This window comes from Ictidomys tridecemlineatus, chromosome 1, assembly GCF_052094955.1.
Source record: "Ictidomys tridecemlineatus isolate mIctTri1 chromosome 1, mIctTri1.hap1, whole genome shotgun sequence".
Taxonomy (NCBI): Eukaryota; Metazoa; Chordata; class Mammalia; order Rodentia; family Sciuridae; genus Ictidomys; species Ictidomys tridecemlineatus.
Window position 1 is genome coordinate 244577835 of NC_135477.1, and position 22551 is coordinate 244600385.

The 22551-nt window shown below is 34.7% G+C and overlaps 1 protein-coding gene across 13 annotated transcripts in view; it reads right to left on the reverse strand.

Annotated features, from left to right (window-relative positions):
• The window catches only part of Cplane1 (ciliogenesis and planar polarity effector complex subunit 1), a 140400-nt gene that overhangs the window by 95727 nt on the left and 22122 nt on the right, over positions 1-22551 (reverse strand). For 9 of the 13 annotated variants that reach the window (XR_013424144.1, XM_078017568.1, XM_078017559.1 and 6 more), the window contains 9 exons: positions 19567-19740; positions 12962-13190; positions 11244-11383; positions 9332-9552; positions 9004-9168; positions 6570-6708; positions 2094-2203; positions 1773-1931; positions 868-976 (listed from right to left, as the gene is read on the reverse strand). Coding sequence is in view for 12 of the 13 variants with exons in the window: in XM_078017568.1 (XP_077873694.1) it covers positions 868-976; positions 1773-1931; positions 2094-2203; positions 6570-6708; positions 9004-9168; positions 9332-9552; positions 11244-11383; positions 12962-13190; positions 19567-19740 (1446 nt within the window). In the remaining variant the exon portion in view is untranslated. The remainder of the gene's footprint in view (positions 1-867; positions 977-1772; positions 1932-2093; positions 2204-6569; positions 6709-9003; positions 9169-9331; positions 9553-11243; positions 11384-12961; positions 13191-19566; positions 19741-22551) is intronic. The other 4 variants (XM_078017599.1, XM_021726574.3, XM_078017551.1 and 1 more) reach the window with 2 other exon arrangements.

Sequence of the window (22551 nt, forward strand, 5' to 3'; positions counted from 1 at the left end):
CCAAAGTATATGTATAAAAACACAAATTGGTGTGAATATACTTTGTATACAACCAGAGATATGAAAAACTGTGGTCTATATGTGTAATAAGAATTTTAATGCATTTCACTGTCATATATAAATTTTAAAAAATAATAAAAATTAAAACTTCCAGCTGGGCTCAGTGTGGTAATCACAGCTATTTGGGAGGCTGAGGCAGGAGCATCACAAGTTCAAGGCCAGCCTCAGCAACTTAGCAAGACCCTGTCATGAAATAAAGGATTGGAAAAGGAGCTCAGTGGTAGAGCATTTGCCTAGCAAGGACAAGTTGCTGGGTTTAATTCAAAGCACCTCAAAAAAATAATAACAACAATAATCATATGGCCACTAATGTAGCTCAGTTTAGAGCACACACTTAGCATGTATGAGGTCCTGGGATCTATCTCAACACTGCCAAAAAAAAAAAGAAAAGTTAAAACAATAATATATATTTTGCTATAATTTAAAAAAAATCCACAAGGTCATCTTGAGTATATAATATAAAATAACCACAAATGGAATGAAAGAATACTACTTTTCAGTAGAGAGAGAGAGTGTGTTTGTGTGTGTGTGTGTATCTATACTATTTACACAGTATATAAACACTAGTTTACAAAGCACTATATGCTGATCAAAGGTCACACAGTTAATGACTGACAGAGCCATGATCTGCTCAGTCTGGCTCCAAAGCAAGACAATTAGTTCTGCCATGAGGAAGTGTGGCTATCTTCTCAGAAAGGAAAGACAAAAATGCACAGACCCACACAAACAAAAGAAAGTGAATGCTTTCAAACAAGAGGGAGCATCTCTAGCCATTTATCTATTAAATATCTGAGAAATAACAAATACCTTTTACAACACAGTGTCTGAGTCTCTGTCGAAGACAGTGATACTTTTCTCTTAAAGGAACTCTTATTTCCTCGGGATTCGGAAATGCGTTCACAAATATTTCTGCCACCTTAAGAAAAAAATTTTTGAAATTTCTTTGAGCAACATCATTCTTTTTTTTTCCTTTTCATTCCTCAAACATTTCAACTCAAACATAAATGCATATTTATTACTAACTTTTTGATGTCAGGTCAAATCCTCTCTAAAGCATGAGCTTGCTAATGAAAGTTAAGCATCAGCTTTGTCTTTTTTATTTTTTAAATTTTAAAATATTTAATAAACAAAAATTGTGTACATTCAATGTGCACAATATGATAGTGTCTAATTTAGTTATTTATTTGTTTGTTTATTTATTTATTTTGCAGTACTAGAGATTGGACCCATGGCCTTGTGCATGCTAGGCAAGCAATCTATCTCTAAACTACATACCCAGTCCTTTTCTTTTGAGACAGAAATGCAAATCAAAACTACTCTAAGATCCTTAAACTCTAAGACACTTAAAATCTCTCTTATCCAATTTCAGGTAAATAATACAGAATCATTAACTACAGTCACTATGGCTGCACATTGGGTATCCAAAACTTATTCCTCTTATAAATGAAAGTTTGGACCCTATAACCAACATTTGCCCATTTCCACCACAACCCCAGCCCTGACAACCTGTTCTACTACTGTCTGCTTCCATTAATTCGAATTTTTTAGGTTTTACACAGGGAGACCATATAATATTTGTCTCTGAGTCTGGAGGATATTATGCTAAGTAAAATAGGCCAGACATAGGGAACATTAATTTTATTAAACAAAATTAAAATTCTTCAAAGTCTCTAATTCAGATTTAAGTTTATTTTCACCTACAATCACATCACCTTTCTGATTGGTGGCAATTCTCCAATAAGGCTCAAAATTATATCCTGAATAAGTTCTTCAATATTAAAAAACCGAGAGAAAGGTAGCATTCTATAAGCCCATTCCAGTGCACTGAGACAATGCTCAACCATACAGGAATCAAACTCCTCTTCAAAGTCCTAAAGAGATATTGAAAAGATAATTGTCTCTTCAGTTTAGATGAATAGACCAGAGTGAATTAAAAAAAAAAAAAAAGTTTATTTCAAAGAATAATCTTCCATTAAAGAATAATTTCCCAAGTAATGTTTGTTCATTTTTCTTATTCTTCTGCTGGCAAATACCTTTTCTCCCATCACATTTTCTCTTGCTTTCTGATATTGCCTACAACTATAGGATAATTTATCACGGATATGTAGCACCCAGCACAAAGCACAAAGTTCTCTGAAGCAACCTAAAGTAGGAATAAAAACATGAAAAGAATGTATGAGTATGTACATTAATAGAACAACTTCACCTCTGATGGTTATTTTTTCAAAATAAATGTCTTTATTTTGTTAATTATAAAAGAAACACGTTTATCATAAATACCTTATATGAAAGTCATAGGTTCTTCCAGAATTTTGATGCACATTATTGTATATTTCATGCATATCAGTTGGTGAAAATTTTGGAAATCATAAAGTATATAACTTACTCTATTTATTATCAGTTTACTCATTTTGTAACTTCATGGGGTTAATATCACCAATATAGTATGGAGTATCATAACTTAACTACACATAATGCAAGGGCTCACAGTACAAGAAAAAAGAATTTCAACTATTCTGCTAACACTAAATTTACTTTCCCTTATTTTAATTAACTATGTCCATAAGTAAGACTCATCTTTTCTACTACTATAGCTAACAGAGCCTTTTCCTGTGGAGGGAGAAAAGTAATACCCCCAAATTTAATAGTCATTAAAAGCCTTAATATTTTATTTATTTTTTTAATATTTATTTTTTAGTTGTAATTGGACACAGTACTTTTATTTATTTTTATGTGGTACTGAGGATTGAACCCAGGGCCTTGCACATCCCCAGTGAGTGCTCTACCGCTGAGTCACAACCCCAAAAGCCTTAATCTTTTTAAATGAGCCTATTTTTACAGTAAACTGACTTTTATTTTAGTGATTAGTATTTTCATTTTTGTTAGAAAGCTACTTAATTTATTTTAAAAATAACTTGCAAAGCCACAAAGTATAGCTAGATGTTATGAAAACTGAGGAGAAAACAGGTCTTCTACAAATCTATCCACCCCAAAGAGAAGAGTGGTGGGTAAACACCCCTAAGACTGTCAGGATCATCTGGGGGCAGTTTTGCACTATGATCCAAGTCCATACCCCAGATTCTGATGAGTTCTACCAAGGGAGCATGGCCCAATCTGTTGAAAGGCACCAACTGATAAATGCTTCACTATTTCTTATTTCATAGGCATGCTGGGACTGAACTAGGGTCAAGAATCATAAAGTTACATGCAGAACTCAGCAGTACTCATCTAAAAACATCCCTTTTCCATGTTCTTCCAATTATAGATTGTTATCAGGCTATAAAATCAATTCAGTGAATCTCAACCATTTAAAAAAACTAGAATACAACAGAAAATAGCAATAGTGTATGGTACATAGTAAGGATTGCTCCTTAAATTTTCATTTCCATATAGTACTGTACTGAGGTACATACAGTACTAATATATGTACAGTACTAATATAATATCTGTATCTTATTAGAAGTTGTGGTCATGAAAGTTTGAATACCAAAAAGGTATCATCAACTAAAACTGAGTTAGAGGAATTCTACTAGATAAATGACCTGGTTTCCTTAATAAATAAATGGTCTGAAAAAAATAATGGGGAGAGAGAAACTATTATACATTAAGAGAAATTGACATATCAATGAAAATGCAATGTGTAGAGGACCCTGTTTGGTTCTAGATTTGAAAAAAAAAATAACTGAAGAGGTCATACTGAGATACTCAAGTAAATATAAAACACAGGATAGATAATATATAATGTGAAAGTATTTTAATTAATTTTGTTAGGTATAATAATGGAATTGTGCTTTCAAAAACTTCCTGTTGTATTGACCACACATACTGAAGTACTTATGAGTAAAATCTCATGATATCTTAGATTTGCTTTCATGTGTTGACATCTGGTCGAGGTGGCTAATAAGTACTTGAAAGTTAATTATCTTTTTTGTTTTTTAAATTCTCTATAAGAAGCTTTAAAACAATTTGAACTTTGTTATTTTAGATAACTAGAAATGCAAACTTTTTAATCTAGCCAAATCACTTCTCAAAAACTGAAAGACCAAACTAAGCAAATTAAATAGTGACCCTCAAGGACAAAATTAAACTATTAAAATGTATGTTCAAGTGGCTAGGATTGTAGCTTAGTGATAGAGTGCTTGCCTAGTATGTGTGAGGCATCACAGCATCCTCAGCATCACATAAAAATAAAGAAAATAAAGGTATTATGTCCATCTACAATTTAAAAAAAAAATTAAAAACACATGTTCCACATCCTAACACACCCAAGAGTAAAATATGTCTCTGGTAACTTATCAGCTCCAAAGCACTTATCCTATTGCATAGTCTCATGTCATTTTAGCACACTTTCTTGCTTTTATTACTGATAGAAGTGGTTGGGAAGAATGTCAGAAGCCCAAAGTTGAATTAGCTGGACCTATTTTAGCAAGCATATCAGCCAGCATAGGGCTCTCTTACTTTGTGATTTTATTATTCTCTGCCTCTGCCCACCTCCCCACATTCATTCCCCTGCCCCTCCCTTAAAATGTATAAAGAAATGGAAAGATTTTCAAACCAGTACAAGTACATACGCATTGATAGCAGCACTATTCAAGAGTCAAAAGGTAAAAAGAGCTCAAATATACATTAAGTGATAAATAAACTGTAGTGTAGCCATACAAGGAGTCTTACTCACCCACAAGAAGGCATAAATATTAGCACATGCTACAATGTGGCTAAGCCTTTAAAACACTGTGCTAAGTGAAAGAAGCCAGCACTCAAAGGGATAGAGGGAGGAGGAAGTGAGAAGAAACTACTACATGGTCAAGATATGTTGCTGAGGCTGGTCTTGAACTCCTAGGCTCAAGTGATCCACTGACCTCAACCTCCCAAGTAGCTGAGTCTATAAGCACCACTACACTCAGCTTCATGTTTTATTTATGATCAACAATCTTCTAACTGGGATTTTTGTGAATTTAACTCATTATTTACAAAGTACAAATTTTTAAAAAATACAATTGGATTGTACACACATTTCCAAAGGACAACTGCCTGGCCCTTTCTTTTGTTAGAGTGGATGAAAAGTCTATAAACTAAGCTCATAACAGCTGAGAAAAGCAATTGAAAAGCATTTTGATGCCATTATAGTTTGAAAACAGACAATCTGAGCCCCAGGACATTTATTATTTAAGATTAGTACAAAGGTTAAGTGAGTTATAAAGGACCATTTTAATCAAAGTCTAGAGAGATCAAGGCTTAATATTAATAGAATGGTAAAAATTAATAATTAAAGGGAAAAATGTGGAATGGCATCCAAAGTTTTACTTCTTTTTAGGCTTATTATGCAGATAACTGGACATAAGACTATGAATAGGAAATGAATTTATAAAAGGAAATATAAAAGAAAACTAATACTCAATATAGTCACAAGGAAAACATATTAACATAAAACTATCATTTGAACCCATCAAATTAATCTAAAGGAATTATAACATTTGGCATACTATTTTAAGAAATGTAAAATAGGTATATTCATTAACTAAACAATTCTACTGCTAAGAATCTACCTAAGAAAATTATTTTAAAATACAATAAAGGAACCTAATGTGTCAGAGGCAACTTAAAAGTGCAAAAACTGAATTAAATTTTTAATTTTTGCTAATAGAAATTTTTAACTTAATAGATATGAAAGTTTTCTAAATGGAAAAAATGTTTAGGTAGCATATGTTAAGTTAGAAAAACAGAAAACAAATGATAAATCTATTCTGATAAGGTCAAAGCCTGTCCACTTCATGTTTGGCAGCATACCCTAACTTCAAGAAAATGACCACAGGTGGGGCTTGGATTGCGGCTCAGTGGTAGAGCACTCGCCTAGCACAGGTGGGACCCGGGTTCGATCTTCAGCACCACATAAAAATAAAGGCATTGTGTTGTGTCCATCTACACCTAAAAAATAAATATTTAAAAAAAGAAAAGAAAATGATCACAGGAAAAGCTTTTTTTTTTTTTTTAATTGAATCTAGGAATACTCTACCCTTTTTTCATTTTGAGACACAGTTCCTTGAAGTTGCTAAGCTGGCCTCAAACTTGTGATCGATCCTCCTGCCTCAGCCTCCCAAGTAGCTGGAATTATAGGTGAGCACCACCAGGCAAGAAAAGCATCTAAATTTCAAATTTAAATAATGAAACAATAAAAATAATGTCATAATTTTGTATTATATAATAAATTCCTGGGGCTGGGTGTATAGCGCAGTTGGTAGAGTGCTTGCTTCACATGCACAAGGCCCTGGATTCAATTCCCAGCACCAAAAAAAAAAAAAAAAATCCTAATTTGATACCACACTATAATGTATATACATACATGGCTGTTAAAATTATAGCATTCTCTTGTAAACACTAAGTAAAATATTATACACCACTCCATATTTTGAAGAGTCAAATCATTTAAAAATTTTGCCAAATCAAATAAATTATACACCATTATTCACGTATAGGATAATTTCTAAGCAAGTAGTTCACTGTCAACAAACCAATTGCTCTAATGGAAACTTCATCAAGCTTGTGGTCTCCAGTTGCTCCAGGTCTGAAGAATGCTACTCCTCCTTTACAGTAGTTAAGTAAGGACTGGGGAAAAGGATTCAGTGATGGAAGAGAACCTTTCATTCGAATCTGAAAGTAAAAAAATGGCAATACATTAATCTTGGTATAAATAATGTTGAGAGGAAACTACAGAAGAACAAGGCAGTGAAGATCAACCATATAAAATGGAAAACAGAATGATTCCTCTACTATGGAAGGACAATAGTCCTGAAATCAGCTATTCTTTCAGAAGCTTAGATCACAAATCTAATTCAAGAATTTCATTAGATTACATCTCAAAAGAGAAAAAAAAGTTCTAACTAAATCATTTATACTCCCTTGTCACTCAGTTTTGCTTATAAAAAATAACCTAAGGTTATTCATCCCTGGTTTACCCCACAGTTTAGAGAAAGAAAAGAAATACAGGCATCTAATCTCATTTAAGATAAACTGTGTAGACTCCAAAACCAAAAAACAAATATAAAAAAATTTAACTTCATATATAACTTTTAAAAACCTAATCTACAATGACAGAGGTAGAAAGTCCTCACTTGACAACGCTTAAAAAAATGACTCTAGGCAAGAATCATCAATAAATGCCATTGAGATTAAAAGTTGGTGGGCTGGTAGGGAACTTGATGGAAGATAACAACATAAACCCAAACCCACTGATCAATCTCACTACCATCAAAAGTGCCACATGTGCCCCATGACATGGTACAATGGGGAAGCATTATGAAGGTTTATTCCTGAATAGCACCAAACCTCCCTACCTCCATGAGTATAGGTCGCTCACCCATGTACAGGAAATAAAAGGAAACAAGAACAAGTTAAATGATGCTAAATGAAAAAACCATTAGACAAATCTAGAATATAGTACAGGAAAATTACCTTGTTTATCTAAATCAAGATTTTTTTTTTTTTTTAAAGAGGGTGGCTGTTATAGATAAAAGAAAAGGAACATAAGAGACATAAACCTGGGAAGGAAGGATAGCAAATAGCCAAGTAATCACTCTAACTTTGGATGCTTTGAACCCACTTACGGAACAGGTAGACATGAGAGGCGGAAACATGGGGATTAAGTGTGTTAAATCTACACACGGAGCCTATGTGCTAACTCTCAATATGTTTCTAAAGAAACAACTTAATAAAGTCATCCTGGCCCTGCTCTGATGTAAGAAAATGGCCTTGTAACAACATATCACAGGGCCAAGACTCCTCCTTTGATAAGAGGAAGATGGCCTGCTCTACTTGGAGGGTGGAAAGCTAAATGGCCTCAAGGTCTGTGAAATCAAGTTCCAGACAAAATAAACAGGTGAAAGCCGAGATGATCAAAAGTTGCCTTTAGGTCCTCAACATATCATTTAATCTGATTGTAATTATAAATTTTCACCCTATGGATTTTACTTAGACACTCTTGACTAAGATATACAAAACAGGGATTTAGAAATCTAATACAATCCAACTGTCAATCAAGAGCTAGGAGATAGTGCTTGGGAAAGACCCTCTGGAAACTGTCCTTAGCCCTAACTAAAACTAGGACTGAAAGGACACTCACAGAGACTAGCAAAGTCCAAAGACCACACCACACACCAGAATCTCACGCAAGAGATTTATTGTCAGTAGCACAAGGCAAACCCACAAGGCTGTGGGTTGGCACTCACAGAGCAGCTTTATAGCCCACAAGGGGAATTTCCTAAGCTGCTTAGGAGTTGCATCATAAACTGGGGTGGGGCTGATCCTTTAACAGGCACATGCAGCACTTTCTCAGAATGGAAACTCTAGATAAAATGGCTCCCGGTCTAAAATGGTGAATCTGATGCCAACATTGATCTGATACCAGTATTGCCAATAAGGACAAAATGCCCCACTCCTCTCGTTGAGCAGCAACAACAATCTCCCTTGAGGGTGCTTTTCCCATGCCCTTCCTCTTTCTCTTCTAATAAACTTTGCTAAACTTTGACCACACCTGTGTCTTGCTTGAAATCTCTTTTTAAGACACAAGAGCTGAGAACACACAACCTTCCAGTAACACACTGAAGCCCCAACGGAACAGAGATCTCTCCCCAGAGAGAAGTGAATTCTTCCCACACCTCAGTCCTGAATTGAGTTTATATTATCTTCAATGAAGAAATAAATTTAATTCCCAGGACCGAACTGACTGGACATTTTGTATTATCAGGCAGGATATAACTAACCTGGAGACCCAGTTCAAAGTTCTCATCTTTTGGCAGAAAGAATCTGCTCTTTTTATGTTGTTTACCATAAATAAGCCTGAAATGTATGGATTCACAGGGCAGGACTCCTTGGAAAAGTGTTATTACAGTATAAGTATCAGTTTATTTCAGTTGTTTAACACAGCACATGAATAAGACATTCCCATACCTTCTGCATGATTTTTCTTGCCCTCCTCAGCTGCAAAATGTACCACTGTGCTACAGGAAAAGAACACCGAGATGCCCTGAAGAGCAAGAGAACTCTCTGAAGTATTCCAGACACCTTTTGGCGATTGTCTTTTTCAGCTTTTACAAAAAGATCATCTCCATCTTCCTGGAAACAATAAGACAACCCATTTTAGTGATAATAAGAAAATTTAAAATGCTAAAGAAAAAATAAAGATAGGTTAATGACAATGCTTGATTTCAGGTTGACTATTTTTAAAACTGACCAAAATCAATTTTCAATTAATTAAAGGAATAATGCATAAGCTTACTTGACTAAGAATAGCTGGCTGGGGACAATATAATGGAGGAGCTGGAAGATACAAGCCGGCAGGCACTAAGCCCCACAGTCTCTTACTGAAGTCCTTGGCAGAATCTATCAGATGCTGTAAAGTGTCTGAAAGAATATCTGCATCAGCCATAACTGATGCTTTCAGGACTTCTTGTACTGAACCAAATAGCAGATTTGCATCTTCCTCTTCAATGGGATCTACTAAATACAAAATTTGGTAAAATAGTTAAAATTCTCATTTAACTTCTCATCCTATTTTCTAAATTTTTTTAATCTGAAAAAGTAGATTCTCGAGAATACAATGGTTAATAAGCAAACCATCCAAACTTACAGACAAAAATTTATAAACTTTCTTGTTATTTTAAGATCATAAGCAATTAGAGCATGAAACTTTTTCTAAAACTAAAAAAGAGATACTCTAGGAACAACTACACATTTAATGTTAGAATATAGTCCTTAGTAAAAAAAAAAAAAATGTAGTGGTAGTAGTAATATTTGAAAAAATATCAATGGAAAAAACAAATACACCAAAATAATAAACATTAAAATACAGCAAATCAACAAATGTTTCTTAATATACAACATTATGACAGAAGATGCTTAGTCGGGTTAATCCTGTCAAGAAGGGAGTGAAAGAGTAATCTTCCTTTCAGTGGTCCATGACAATACTTTTATAATAATGTAATTAATAAAAAAAACTTCTGAAGAAAATAGAAAATTGCAAAAGTCAGTTGTATTTTATGGCTTTAAAATATGAAAATATCTGTATATACACAGATATGTCCCAGAAGGCAAACTGAAAGGAGACATAGGACAGAACTGGAGATGAAAGGGTTTTTTCTATTATGAAATACTTTAAGTACACTATGAACTATGGAATATAACACTCATATACTCACTTGTCATCCATGTCTGATATTAACATTTCACTATATTCAATTTAGATTTTTTTAAAATATTTATTTTAGTTGTAGATGGACACAACACCTTCGTTTTGTTTATTTATTTTTATGTGGTGCTGAGGATCAAACCTTGGGCACCATATGTGCTAGGCGAGCGCTCTACCTCTGAGCCACAACCCCAGCCTCATCAATTTAGATTTTTTAAAAATAAAATATTATATATTGGGGCTGGAGTTATGGCTCAGTGGTAGAGCATTTGCCTAGCTTGTGTGGGGCACTTGGTTCGATTCTCAGCACCACATATAAATAAATAAAACAAAGGTTCATTGACAATGAAAAATATTTTTTAAAATATTACATATGTAGCTGAAATTCCTTGCATATCAATCATATTCCATCTTTCAGAGGTAGCCATTATCCAGAATTTGGTAGAGATACAACTGAAATTCCTAACAGACAACTTTTCTACATGCTACAAAGTTTAACTTCATTTTCTTATTCTTCAATTCTTGATATCTCTCTACATATTGTTTATATTTGTCTTTATCTCTATATTTATGTAGAGATGTATATATATTACATGCATATTTTATGGATATCATGTATCCATAAAATAAATAAATAGCTCAGATTTATCTTTTCATTAATTGGCTCTTAAACTGGTCTAATAACTTTGAGTTTTTGTTTTTAAATCAGACTGAGGCATAATTTACATTCAGTAAAACTCATCCTTCTCAGTGAACTTTGATATATCTGCACAGGCCTGTAAGAATACTTCCATCACTCTACAAAATTCTTTCATTATGCTTTGTAGTTAATTCCTCCCCCACTACTCCTAGGCAACCACTGTTTCCTGTTCTTATCATTTTATTTTTTGTAGAATCATATAAATGGAATCATACAATATAAATCTATCTCCAGGTATTTATAAACTTCTTATATTACAAAATTTATATTAACCTGATGTCAGACCTTATGTATGTAACACACCTGTGAATTGTTTATATTTTGAGCCCATTTCCTGTTTTCCTTCCAAAGAGGTTGGTTGACCTAAAAAACACTGCAATTTTTTCTGAAAAATGTGAGCTGGAGTCATATTTAATGGTAGCTTCGGACACTTTTTTTTGGACCTGAAATGACATCAAATTAAGGGAAATGAATCCAAATTTTGATAAAAGAAAAGCTCAACGGTAGACACTTGCCTAGCATGTGTGAGGCCCTAAGCCCAATCCCCAGCACCATAAAAACAAATAAGAACTAAACAAAAATTTAAGAAATAATGGAAAGCCAAGTATGGTGGCACACGTCTGTAATCCCAGCAGCTCAGGAGGCTGAGGCAAGAGGATTGCAAGTTCAAAGTCATCCTACTTAACAATTTAGTGAGGCCCTAAGCAATTCAGGGAGACCCTGACTCTAAATAAAATACCAAAAGGGCTAGGAATGTGGATCAATGGTTAAGTGCCCCTAGATTCAATCCTCCAAACAACAACAACAACAAAAAGATGAAAAGAAAGAAACAATAGAATTCACACACTCTATTCACTCTACATACAAAAAACAGTGTATTAAGGCCCTCCCTAATTATAATCCTAATACATTTTCCCACTCTTATTTCCTACTGTTATTCTACATACATACTTTATCCAAACTGAATCAAAACTTAATTTTGCCAAATGCCATTGCTCATACTTAGGATGTTTTCTTTGAATGTTTATTTAATTCATCCAAATCCTATATGTCCTTTGATTCCCATTTCAAATGACATCTCCTACATAGTATTTCCTGTCTTTCCCCCACTTGACAATATCACTGTCCCCATGGTACCACTATCCTTTTCTTACCACATCAATTACTATGTAAATTATAATAATGCTTTGTCCTATTTTCTCTATTAAAGTATAAATGCCTTAAAGCATTGAAACTATGTACATTTAGGTTTATATCTACTAAAATACCTGACGTTAAGCTTTGTACAGAGCAGTTTCTTAAGAAATAAATATAGGGCTGGGTATGTGGCTAAAGTGGTAGCGTGCTTGCCTAGCAAATGTGAAGTACTGGGTTCAATTCTCAGCACCACATAAAAACAAAATAAAGATATTGTGTCCACCTAAAACTAAAAAGTAAATATTAAAAAAAAATTTAAGCATATAAAATGTGGTGTCATGGTATTTTCAGTTTAATTAAAAATAATTTTTTAAAAAAAGAGAGAAATATATATTGAATTAGTGAATTGAAAAACACATAAAAGACACAGCAATGCCATAATATTCTGAAAAGTTGAAAGATCAGATTAATTAATTTAAAACTCAAATCCTATTTGGGATAAACTCTCCCACTGACTATATGTCCTTTAAGGGCATTACTAACACATAAATATGTTAAATGTTTTATTATAAATAAGCAAGCCACTGAGCTATCCAGCACAGTAATCACTATGTTACATAGCGTGTGGCTATGTAAATATAGGTGAAATTAAACTCAAAATGAAGCTCATTGGTCTCACTAGCCACATTTCAAATGCTCAACAGTTGCTTGTAACTAGTGGCTACCCCATGCACGTTGAGCACATACAGAATACTTCTATCATTAGAAAGCTCTTTTGGCCAATGCTGAATAAAGAACTCCACATACGTAAACACCAATAATAAGAGAAATATAAGCTACTTTACATGATACTGTTATACTTAAGCTTACCTAAAAATACATACCTCACAAAACTGCTATCATGTTTATAGAAGAGTTGGAAGGCCACGCCAATTGCAACAGATGTCTTCCAGTCTCCAAGTTTATATGCTAACCATATAGCCTCTGTAACCAAGCCACCAATGAACAATAATTCCAGGGCATATTCAACTGTCCACACATTAGAAAGATTCTGGTCTCTAACAATACTGGCCACCTTGGAGTGTTGCAGAGGAATAAGTCGAAGAGACTGCTCTGTGAATAAATTAAAGAAAATGGATATTACAATTACACACATGTATTTGTATTGGATACAAATTCAAGCCTCCTTACATTTTATATTTATCTCTTTAATTAGTATCTTCTAAACAAGATCACAGAAAGGAAGATACATACAAAATGGGCTACAGTAATACTAAATATACTAGAACAGTTTTTTCAACACTGAAGAATATGCTTCATTCACAGTGAGCCATGAAAGAAATAATAGAATTCCTAAACAACGAAACAGAACAGAAAAGAAACATACAGAATGAATCCATTAACTCAAAATAAAAGTAAATACCATTTAATGAGACATTTGTGTCAGATAATATGTACATAGGTATACGTATGAACATGTACCGGGTCACAGTGCACAATTTATTACTGTGGGCTGCTCAGAAATATAAGCCTATTTTTCATATCAGATTATGAAATTTGGAGGGCTGAAATGGTGTTTTATCTGACTTTGTATTACCCATAGTGTTATGCAATAAAAAAAATTTCAAATAATAAATATACAAAGTGTTCAATATATTAGTGTTCATTAATAAGAGGCCTTATTGTAGCTCAGTGGTAGAGTACCTGCCTAGCATATGCAAGGCCCTGGGTTTGGTTGCCAGCACTGTAAAATACATACAAGCAAATAAATGAAAGAGAAAGTTTTATATAGGCATGTACCTATACTCCCAGCTAATCAAGGACAACAGTGGGAAAATTACTTAGGCCCAGGAATTTGAGAGGAATTTTGGTAACATAGTGAGAACTCATTTCAAAACAAACAAAAGAATAAAATGTGTAATATTCAATAACCCCTGAATAAATGACAAGATTCTAGTTTGGCCTGGAATTCAACACAAAGCGGTAATATCCTTTCCACAAGACCTCTGTACCTTTCCCTAAAGTAACTTGAGGCAACTTGAAATATGATGACAACAATGTTATTAAAAAATACATGTTGGGGCTGGGGCTGGGACTCAGTGGTAGAGTGTTCACCTGGCACGCATGAGGCATTGGATTCGATCCTCAGTACCACAAAAAAATAAAATAAAGGTATTATGTCCATTTACAATTAAAAAATTACACACTAAAAAAAATTCATATTGGAGCTGGGAACAGTGGCACATGCCTGTAATCCCAGTGGCTAGAGAGGATGAGGCAGGAGTATTGTGTGAGTTTAAAGCCAGCCTCAGCAAAAAGTGAGGCATTAAGCAACTCAGTGAGACCCTATCTCTAAATAAAACACAAAATAGGGCTGGGGATGTGGCTCAGTGGTCGGATGCCCCTGAGTTCAATCCCTGGTACCAAAAGAAAAAAAAAATATATATATATATATATATGTGTGTGTGTGTGTGTGTGTGTGTGTTGGCTGAGTGTGGCACATACCTGTAATCCCAGTGACTCGGGAGGCTGAGGTGGGAGAAACACAGTTCATACCCAGCCTCAGCAATTTAGGCCCTAAGCAAAAGAGTAAAAAGGCCTGGAGATGTGACTCAATGGTTAAGTGCCCCTAAGTTCAATCCCCAGTGCCTCAAATAAATAAATAAATATTCTGATGGGGAATAAAATGAGGAAAGTATGTTATGTGTATGTATGAATATGTCACAATGTATCCCACTGTTATATAGAATTATAATACATCAATTAAAAAATAATTAGAAAGTACACATTGAAGCTAGACACTGTGGTGCATGCCTATATTCCCAGCTACTTGAGAGGTTGAGATAGAAAGATCCAAGTTAAGGACCAGGTCTAAGCAACCTAGTGAGATCCTATCTCAAAATAAAATAAGAGGGACTGAGGATCTAGATCAAAGATACGACACTTGCCTAGCACACACAGGGCCCTGTATTCAATTCCCAGTGCTGAAAAGAAGGAAAAAAAAAAAAAAAACTATGTTGAAAAAATTTTCACTCCACTCAAAATAAAATTGTTCAATGGCATACATGGGTTTCTGACCCCTGAAATGAAAAATGAAGTGATTAGTTTCTTATGTGGACTATATTGGCCAACCCTACATTAGGCCCTAACATTAGGCTCTTTGAAAAACATCTGGATTAAAAAAAAAAAAAAATTCAATCTCTAGGGTATCTGACTCTGTGAACACAAAAGAGTTGAGGCAATTTTTTTTTTATTTTTTATTCACTATAAGCAAGGCAGTATGCCATTAAAATAATTTGAATTATTTAATAGTCTGAAAATTACACTACTTTCATATATTAAAAAAAGTTTGCCACTTTTTACAGTATTACATAAAATAAGCTACTGAAGTCCCCAGTACATTTTGTCATTAGCTCTGACTAGAAAAAGTAACATCAAACAGATGCTAAGACTGCTTACTTTACCATTTTCCAATATATTGGGAAACTAACAGAGCTAAACCATAGATACAAAATTTCAGGTATTTAAATTTTCAATAATCATAATCTCAAGCATGGAAAGAGACTGCAAAAACCTTCTTCTTCTTCCATTCTCACTTCTTACTAGGAAGACATTTATGTGGGGAATACAAAGGTGTGTCTCTGTGCTTTTATGAGTGTTTATGAATGTATCTGGAAACAGTTCAATGATTCTCTCACCTTTTTTTCCTAAACTGAGATAAAGACCAGTCTTACTTAGTTATATCAAGCAATCCGTAAAGATGAGAACCATAAGCAAACAGCAAAAATCTTACAGATTTATACAAGAAAGATAAGCAATTGAGATAGAGTTTCTCAAGATCAGGATTTTATCTTTTATTCTTTTAGGTTTTTCTGAAAACCACTTGGAATACTACCTTTGTTAGTAAAATAATATGGATTAAGGACATAAATTGTCACAAACATTACTATCAAAAGCAGAGAATACAATACAGTGATATATTCCTAAGTTATGACAAAAAAGAATATAAAACCACTAAAATAATAACAAATGTCAAGCATTTGAGGAAATAAATTCTATAATCTGGGTGTCTTGGAGGGAGGCATAAAGGTCAGAGAAAAAAAGAAGTGCAGGCTGTAATCAGGAGCAGGCTCTGGAGGTCTAACCAAGAAGATATGGTCAAAGGACAGGATTGTGACACAGGAGTGTGTCCCCATCTCTGCTCCTACCAGCCCCGTAAAAGAAGCCATATCAAGTGAGGGCTACTTCTCTTCTTTCTCAGGGAAGTAGGAGTCTACTAGAAAGGAACCACTGGAAAATTTCCTTATTGATCCTATCTCACACACGTCATTTCCCAGGGACCCAGAACTTCCCATAGAACCCCAGGTGGCACTAGCACGTTGCAGTAGAAGAAGTCCAGCTGGGTGAGGATGGTCCTCCATTCCCATCCACATCCCAAAACAATCATAGATCAGAGTCTAAATATAGGGTCCAAAATCCATGGTTTGGTGATTAGCTACTAGTTCTATGTTGCATTAAACTTCTAATTACACTCTACCTAGTACCATGTGTGCCTTACACATACTTTTCCACTCATGTCATCTCCTGTTTCAAGCCCAATATAACTTAAAATTCAGATTCCTTGCCATACCATCCGAACCCTTTTCTGACTACATCTCCTGTCACTTTCTACCTCAGCTTTTAGTCTACAGCCACATCAGTCTCAATGTCTCAAACACATCCAGCTATTCTTGCCTCAGGGCTTTTACACAAGCTCAGACTGGAACACTCAGACCTCAGGTGTCCAAGATTGGCACTTTTAGTTACTAAGAATTCAGCTCTGGGTTGGGGTTGTGCTCAGTGGTAGAATGCTTGCCTAGCATGTGTGGGGCACTGGGCTTGATTCTCAGCACCACATATAAATAAATAATAACACAAAGGTCTATTGACAACTAAAAAAATATTTTTAAAAAAAGAATTCACGGGCTGGGAATGTGGCTCAAGCGGTAGCGCACTCGCCTGGCATGTGTGCGGCCCGGGTTCGATCCTCAGCACCACATACAAAGATGTTGTGTCTGCCAAAAACTAAAAAAATAAAAGTTAAAAATTAACTCTTAAAAAAAAAAAAAAAAAAAAAGAATTCAGTTTTAATTTCACCTACTTGGAGAGATCCTCCCTAAATTTCCAGTCTGGGGGCTGGGGTTGTGGCTCAGCGGCAGAGTGCTCACCTCACAAATGCGAGACCCTGGGTTCAATCCTCAGCACCACATAAAAATAAATAAATAAAATAAAGGTATTGTGTCCAACTACAACTAAAAAATAAATATTAAAGAAAATTCCAGTCTGAATACAATTTGAGTTTTTTTTTTTATTCTGGGGATTGAAGGGCCTCTTGCATGTTAAATCATGTGCTCTACCACAGCCCCTAACTTCCCAATCTGAAATAGTCACAGTGCATTATTCTATTCTAATTCTCTCCAAAACAATAGTCAATACTTGATAAGTCTTATTTGATGTTCATTTATTTAATATTTTGTCTCAAACTATTGTATGTAAATTCCATAAGAAAACAGGTTATAATATCTGTTTTGTTCACAGCTGTTAGAACAAATCTGTTTTATTTAAAAAAAAATTCTACAAATGTTTTCATTTATCAATTTCATGTAGTACAAGCTAACATACTGTCAGGAACTGCATAATGACATTTGGTCAATGATAGGCCACATGTATGATGGTCCCATAAGGTTATTACATGACCTAGTGAAGTCCAAGTCATCCTAGTTTGTGCAGATACTTTATGGTAGTCACTTGTTGAAACCATCTAACAATGCATTTCTGAGAATGCATCCCCAACCTTACACGACATGACGGTACCTGAAACTCCCAGTCAACTACCTGATACAGTCAGCACTTAAAACTTAGTACACAGGGGCTGAGGTTGTTGCTCAGTGGTAGAACACTTGCCTGGCAAGTGTGGGGCACTTGGTTGGATCCTGAGCACCACATAAAAATAAAATAACTATGTCCAACTACAACTAAAACAAAATATTTAAAATAAAAAACTTAGTAGACAAATACTACACTATCTCACTTATATGAGGAATTGAATAAAGCTGAATACACAGAAGTAGAGAAAATTATGGTCACCAGAGGTTGAAGGTGGTGATGGGGGAAGGAATGAAGAATTACTGATCAATGGGTGCAAAGTTTCAGATAAGTAAAAATAGGTTTTGAGATGGATTACACAGCAAGATGAGTACCATCAATAACAATGCATTTATATTTCAAAATAACTAAGAGAATAAATATCAAATGTTTCACCAATGACAGATGAGTTGAAGGATGTTAACTCAGCTTGACATAATTATACATACACATATATGAAAATATAACACTGTAACCCATAAATGTATAAAATCATGATATTGATCAATTATAGTATTATTTTAAAATAAACTTTTTAAAATCAGTATAATGAATGAATGTCACAGAAGTTCATTTATATATTTATCTCCAAGAGGGCAGGGCAGTTATCTAGCAGAGGATTAGGTTCATTTAGACCCTATTAATGAAATAATTAAATAGACAAAAGTTGGGAAGGGGATGTAGTGCTCAAGCACTTGACTAACATGTTTGAGGCCCTGGGCTCAATTCCCAGAACTAAATAAATAAGTAATAAAGCAACCCTACCCCCTACTTTTAATACTGGGAATTGAACCCATGGGTGATTTACCACTAAGGTACATCCCAGTCCTTTTTATTTTTTTGAGACAGGGTCTCATTAAGTTGCTCAGGCTGGCCTTAAACATTTGATCCTCCTGCCTCAGCCTCCTGAGTTGCTGGGATTATAGGCATGCACCATCATACCCAGTTAATAATACAAATTTTAAAAAATAAAATAAAATTTTTAGCTGGGTGTTGTGAGTGCACACTTGTAATCCCAGCTATTTGGGAGGCTGAGGCAGGAAGATCACAAGTTCAAGGCCAGCATGGCAACTTAGTGACACCTTGTTTCAAAATAAAAAATTTTTAAAAGCTGGGGGTATAGCTCAGTGTCAGAGCAACCCTGGGTTCACCCCTAGTACTGCAATTGATCAATCAATACATGAATATAAAATAATAGAGAAAAGTAACCAGTCCAAATAAAATTAAATTCTAAATTAGTAGATGCAAAATTTGTTAAATTTCCACATTTTCACGTAAAGATAGCAGCTCTTTCACATTACAAGTAGAAACAAATGCCCAAATTTTGTGAAAAACAGTACATATTCATTAAAAATAAAACCAAGCAATTACTTTTCTCAAGTATAATTTATTCACAGGTAGTACTTGGGCACCTTCTATGTGCCAGGTGCTATGCTAGAATAGTGCCATTTCCATAAAATAATGACTTTATTTATCTATTTATTTGTTTGTTTTATTTAACTATTTATTTATTTATCTTTGTATAATGTAGTTTAAGAATTATATGTAAAATGAAAAGTGAGAAAATTACATTTTACCATAGTACCTGTTTTAATATGAAGTGGAGGAAGAACATTCACACTGTGAGGAGGAAAAATACAAAGCAGCTGATTGGTGAAGTAGGCAGCCATGAACCGAGCCATGGCCTGGATGACTCTTAGTGCAGCCTCAGGATAGACATGTCCAGACAACACAGACTCACAGCCAGACTGGTTAGGGTCTAAGGAATACAGAAAATGCCAAAAAGTAGTAATATTTAAGTTCATTTTAAAAGAAAAAAAAGTATAATTAAAATTTTTCTGAAATGAGCACCCATGGCCTATACAAGGTAAATTATAATAGGTGTCCACACTTTTGAATAAGAACAAAATAATTATTCATGATGATAAGCAAATATGTTTACAAACTATACACAACTTTCATCATTTTATTTTTAAAATGGAGAAATTTCTATAAAATAATCTAGCTTAGATGGACTTGTAAATTTAGCACCTCATTATTTACTTTCCCTTTTTCCTCTCTTTTGTGTCTTTTGTTTGTTTGGTCTTTGTTTTTTAATGACATGAGTAGGGCTCCCTATAAAGATTAAAAAGCATCAAGTTAGGGGCTCACTGCCTTTTTTTCTATAACATTGGATCTGGGAGATACACTCCCATTAGTCACACATAATGCCGATATACAAGTATAAAGGCTTACTAGGATAAGATTCTTTTTGTAGCAAAAAGAATGTAGAGGAAAAAGAATGGAGGGGAGATGGTGGTGATAGAGGGCAGTTACATCAAATTTCTGGAGCCTAGTTGTGGTACAATACATACTCGATAAAGCACAGGGAGTTTCAATACCTGGCACCAAAAGAGAAAAAAAAGGAGAGAGAGAAAAGGTAATTTTGAATCTAGCAGAATTATGTTAATAATGGCAGCCTTAGGCAATAGAAATTAAATAATACACAATGATTTAATAAGGCAGGTGTGAAAAAGAGTTAATGTAACAGGCCTCACAGCCTGAAACACCCTTGGGTGGCACCTGGAAGCTTAGATTTTGGAAGGATTTTCAGTATGCTAAGAGTAGCTCACTGGGCATACACTGTAAAAACAATGTGGTTTTGCTGAACACCTGTTTTCCCTCTGAGAGTACTGAATACTGGTGTGTGCCACATAAGACAGGAGCTATGTGACCAGCCCTTGTTGAAACCCTGAGCAGAATCTCCAATGAGCCCTTATAGATAACATCTCACATGTGTTGTCACACTTCTCACTGAGGGAATCAGACACATCTTGTGTCACTCCACCTGAAGGAATCTTGGAAGCAAATGTCAGGTTTTCTCCAGGTCTCACTCTAGGTGTCATTTCCCCTTCTGATTTGGCTCTGAATCCTTTCACTGTATAAATCATAGCTATGAGTTTGACTGTCTCCTAAGTGCTGTGAGTCCTCCAATGAATCATCAAATCTGGGAGCAGTCGTAAGGACCCCCAACCCAGTAAGTATATGCTTACTATATTTTATTTTATTTGTTTTTTAAATTTTTTAATTTATTTTTTAGTTGTAGTTGGACACAAAACCTTTATTTTACTTATTTATTTTTATGTGGTGCTGAGGATCGAACCCAGGGCCTCACACATGCTAGGTGAGCACTCTACCACTGAACCACAACCCTAGCCCTGCTTACTATATTTTAAAGAAGTATCATTTAAAAATGAAACATCTGGGCCAGATAGTGCACGCCTGTAATCCCAGCCGCTCAGGAGGCTGAGACAGGAGGATCGTAAATTGAAAGCCAGCATCAGCAATGGCGAGGCACTAAGCAACTCAGTAAAATACAAAAAAAAAAGGCTGGGAATGTGGCTCAGTGGTTGAATGTCCTGAGTTTAATCCCAGGTACCAAAGAAAATAATAATAATAATAAAACAAATGAACTACTGAAGCTAAATCATGTAAAGACAACTGATGAAGAAAATGAAGATATCCAATCATTTAAAAAGCTGGGTGCAATGGTGCATGCCTATAATCCCAGCAACTCAAAGGATGAGGAAGGAGGGGCTGGGGCTGTAGCTCAGTGGTAGAGTGCTTGCCTCGAACATGTGAGGCTCTGGGTTCCAACCTCAGCACCACATAAAAAACAAATAAATAAACAAAGATATTGTGTGTACATCTACAACTAAAAAAAAAAAAAGTGAGGAAGGAGGATCACAAGTTCAAGGCCAGCCTCAGCAACGTAGTGAGGCCCTAAGCAACTCTGTGAGACCCTGTATTAAATTAAAAAGGGGGGCTGGAGTTTTGGCTCAGTGGTAGAGCACTTGCCTGGCATGTGTAAGGCCTGGGTTAGATCCTCAGCACCACATATAAATAAATAAAATAAAATATCCATTAAAAAATAATTAAAAATGGCTGGAGATGTAGCTCAGAGATAAAGTACTACTGGGTTCTATTCCCAATACCAGAAAAAAAAAACATACACAAAAGTCTCATTCATACACAGCCAGTCAACCTTTCTAGAAGGTAACTTGACAACAGAAACAGAAAATCTTCAATTGTGACTACCCGATTCCTAAAGAAATTATGGTGTTCACAAAGATTTACATACACTAAAGCATTCTTTAAAACAGTAAATGTGTGGCAAAAGCTTAAAATGTACAATAATGGGAAAATACACACACACACACACACACACACACACTGAAAGGCCCTAAACAAAAAGGTAATACACTGTAATTTTCTTTATATTTTTTTCATATTTTCAAAATTGTTTAAATGAATGTCATAATAAACACAAATTTTTAAAATATTTTTTAGTTATAGATGGACATAATACCTTTATTTATTTATCTTTATGTGGTGCTGAGGATCAAACCCAGGACCTCACACATGCTAGGTAAGCACTCTACCATTGAGCCACAACCCCAACCCTAAACACTAAAATTTAAAAAGATATGGGGCTGTTAGTATAGTTCAATAATGGAGCATTTGCCTATCATGTGTAAGGTCATACGTTTGATCTACAGCACTGCAAATAATAATAACAACAATAATAGTA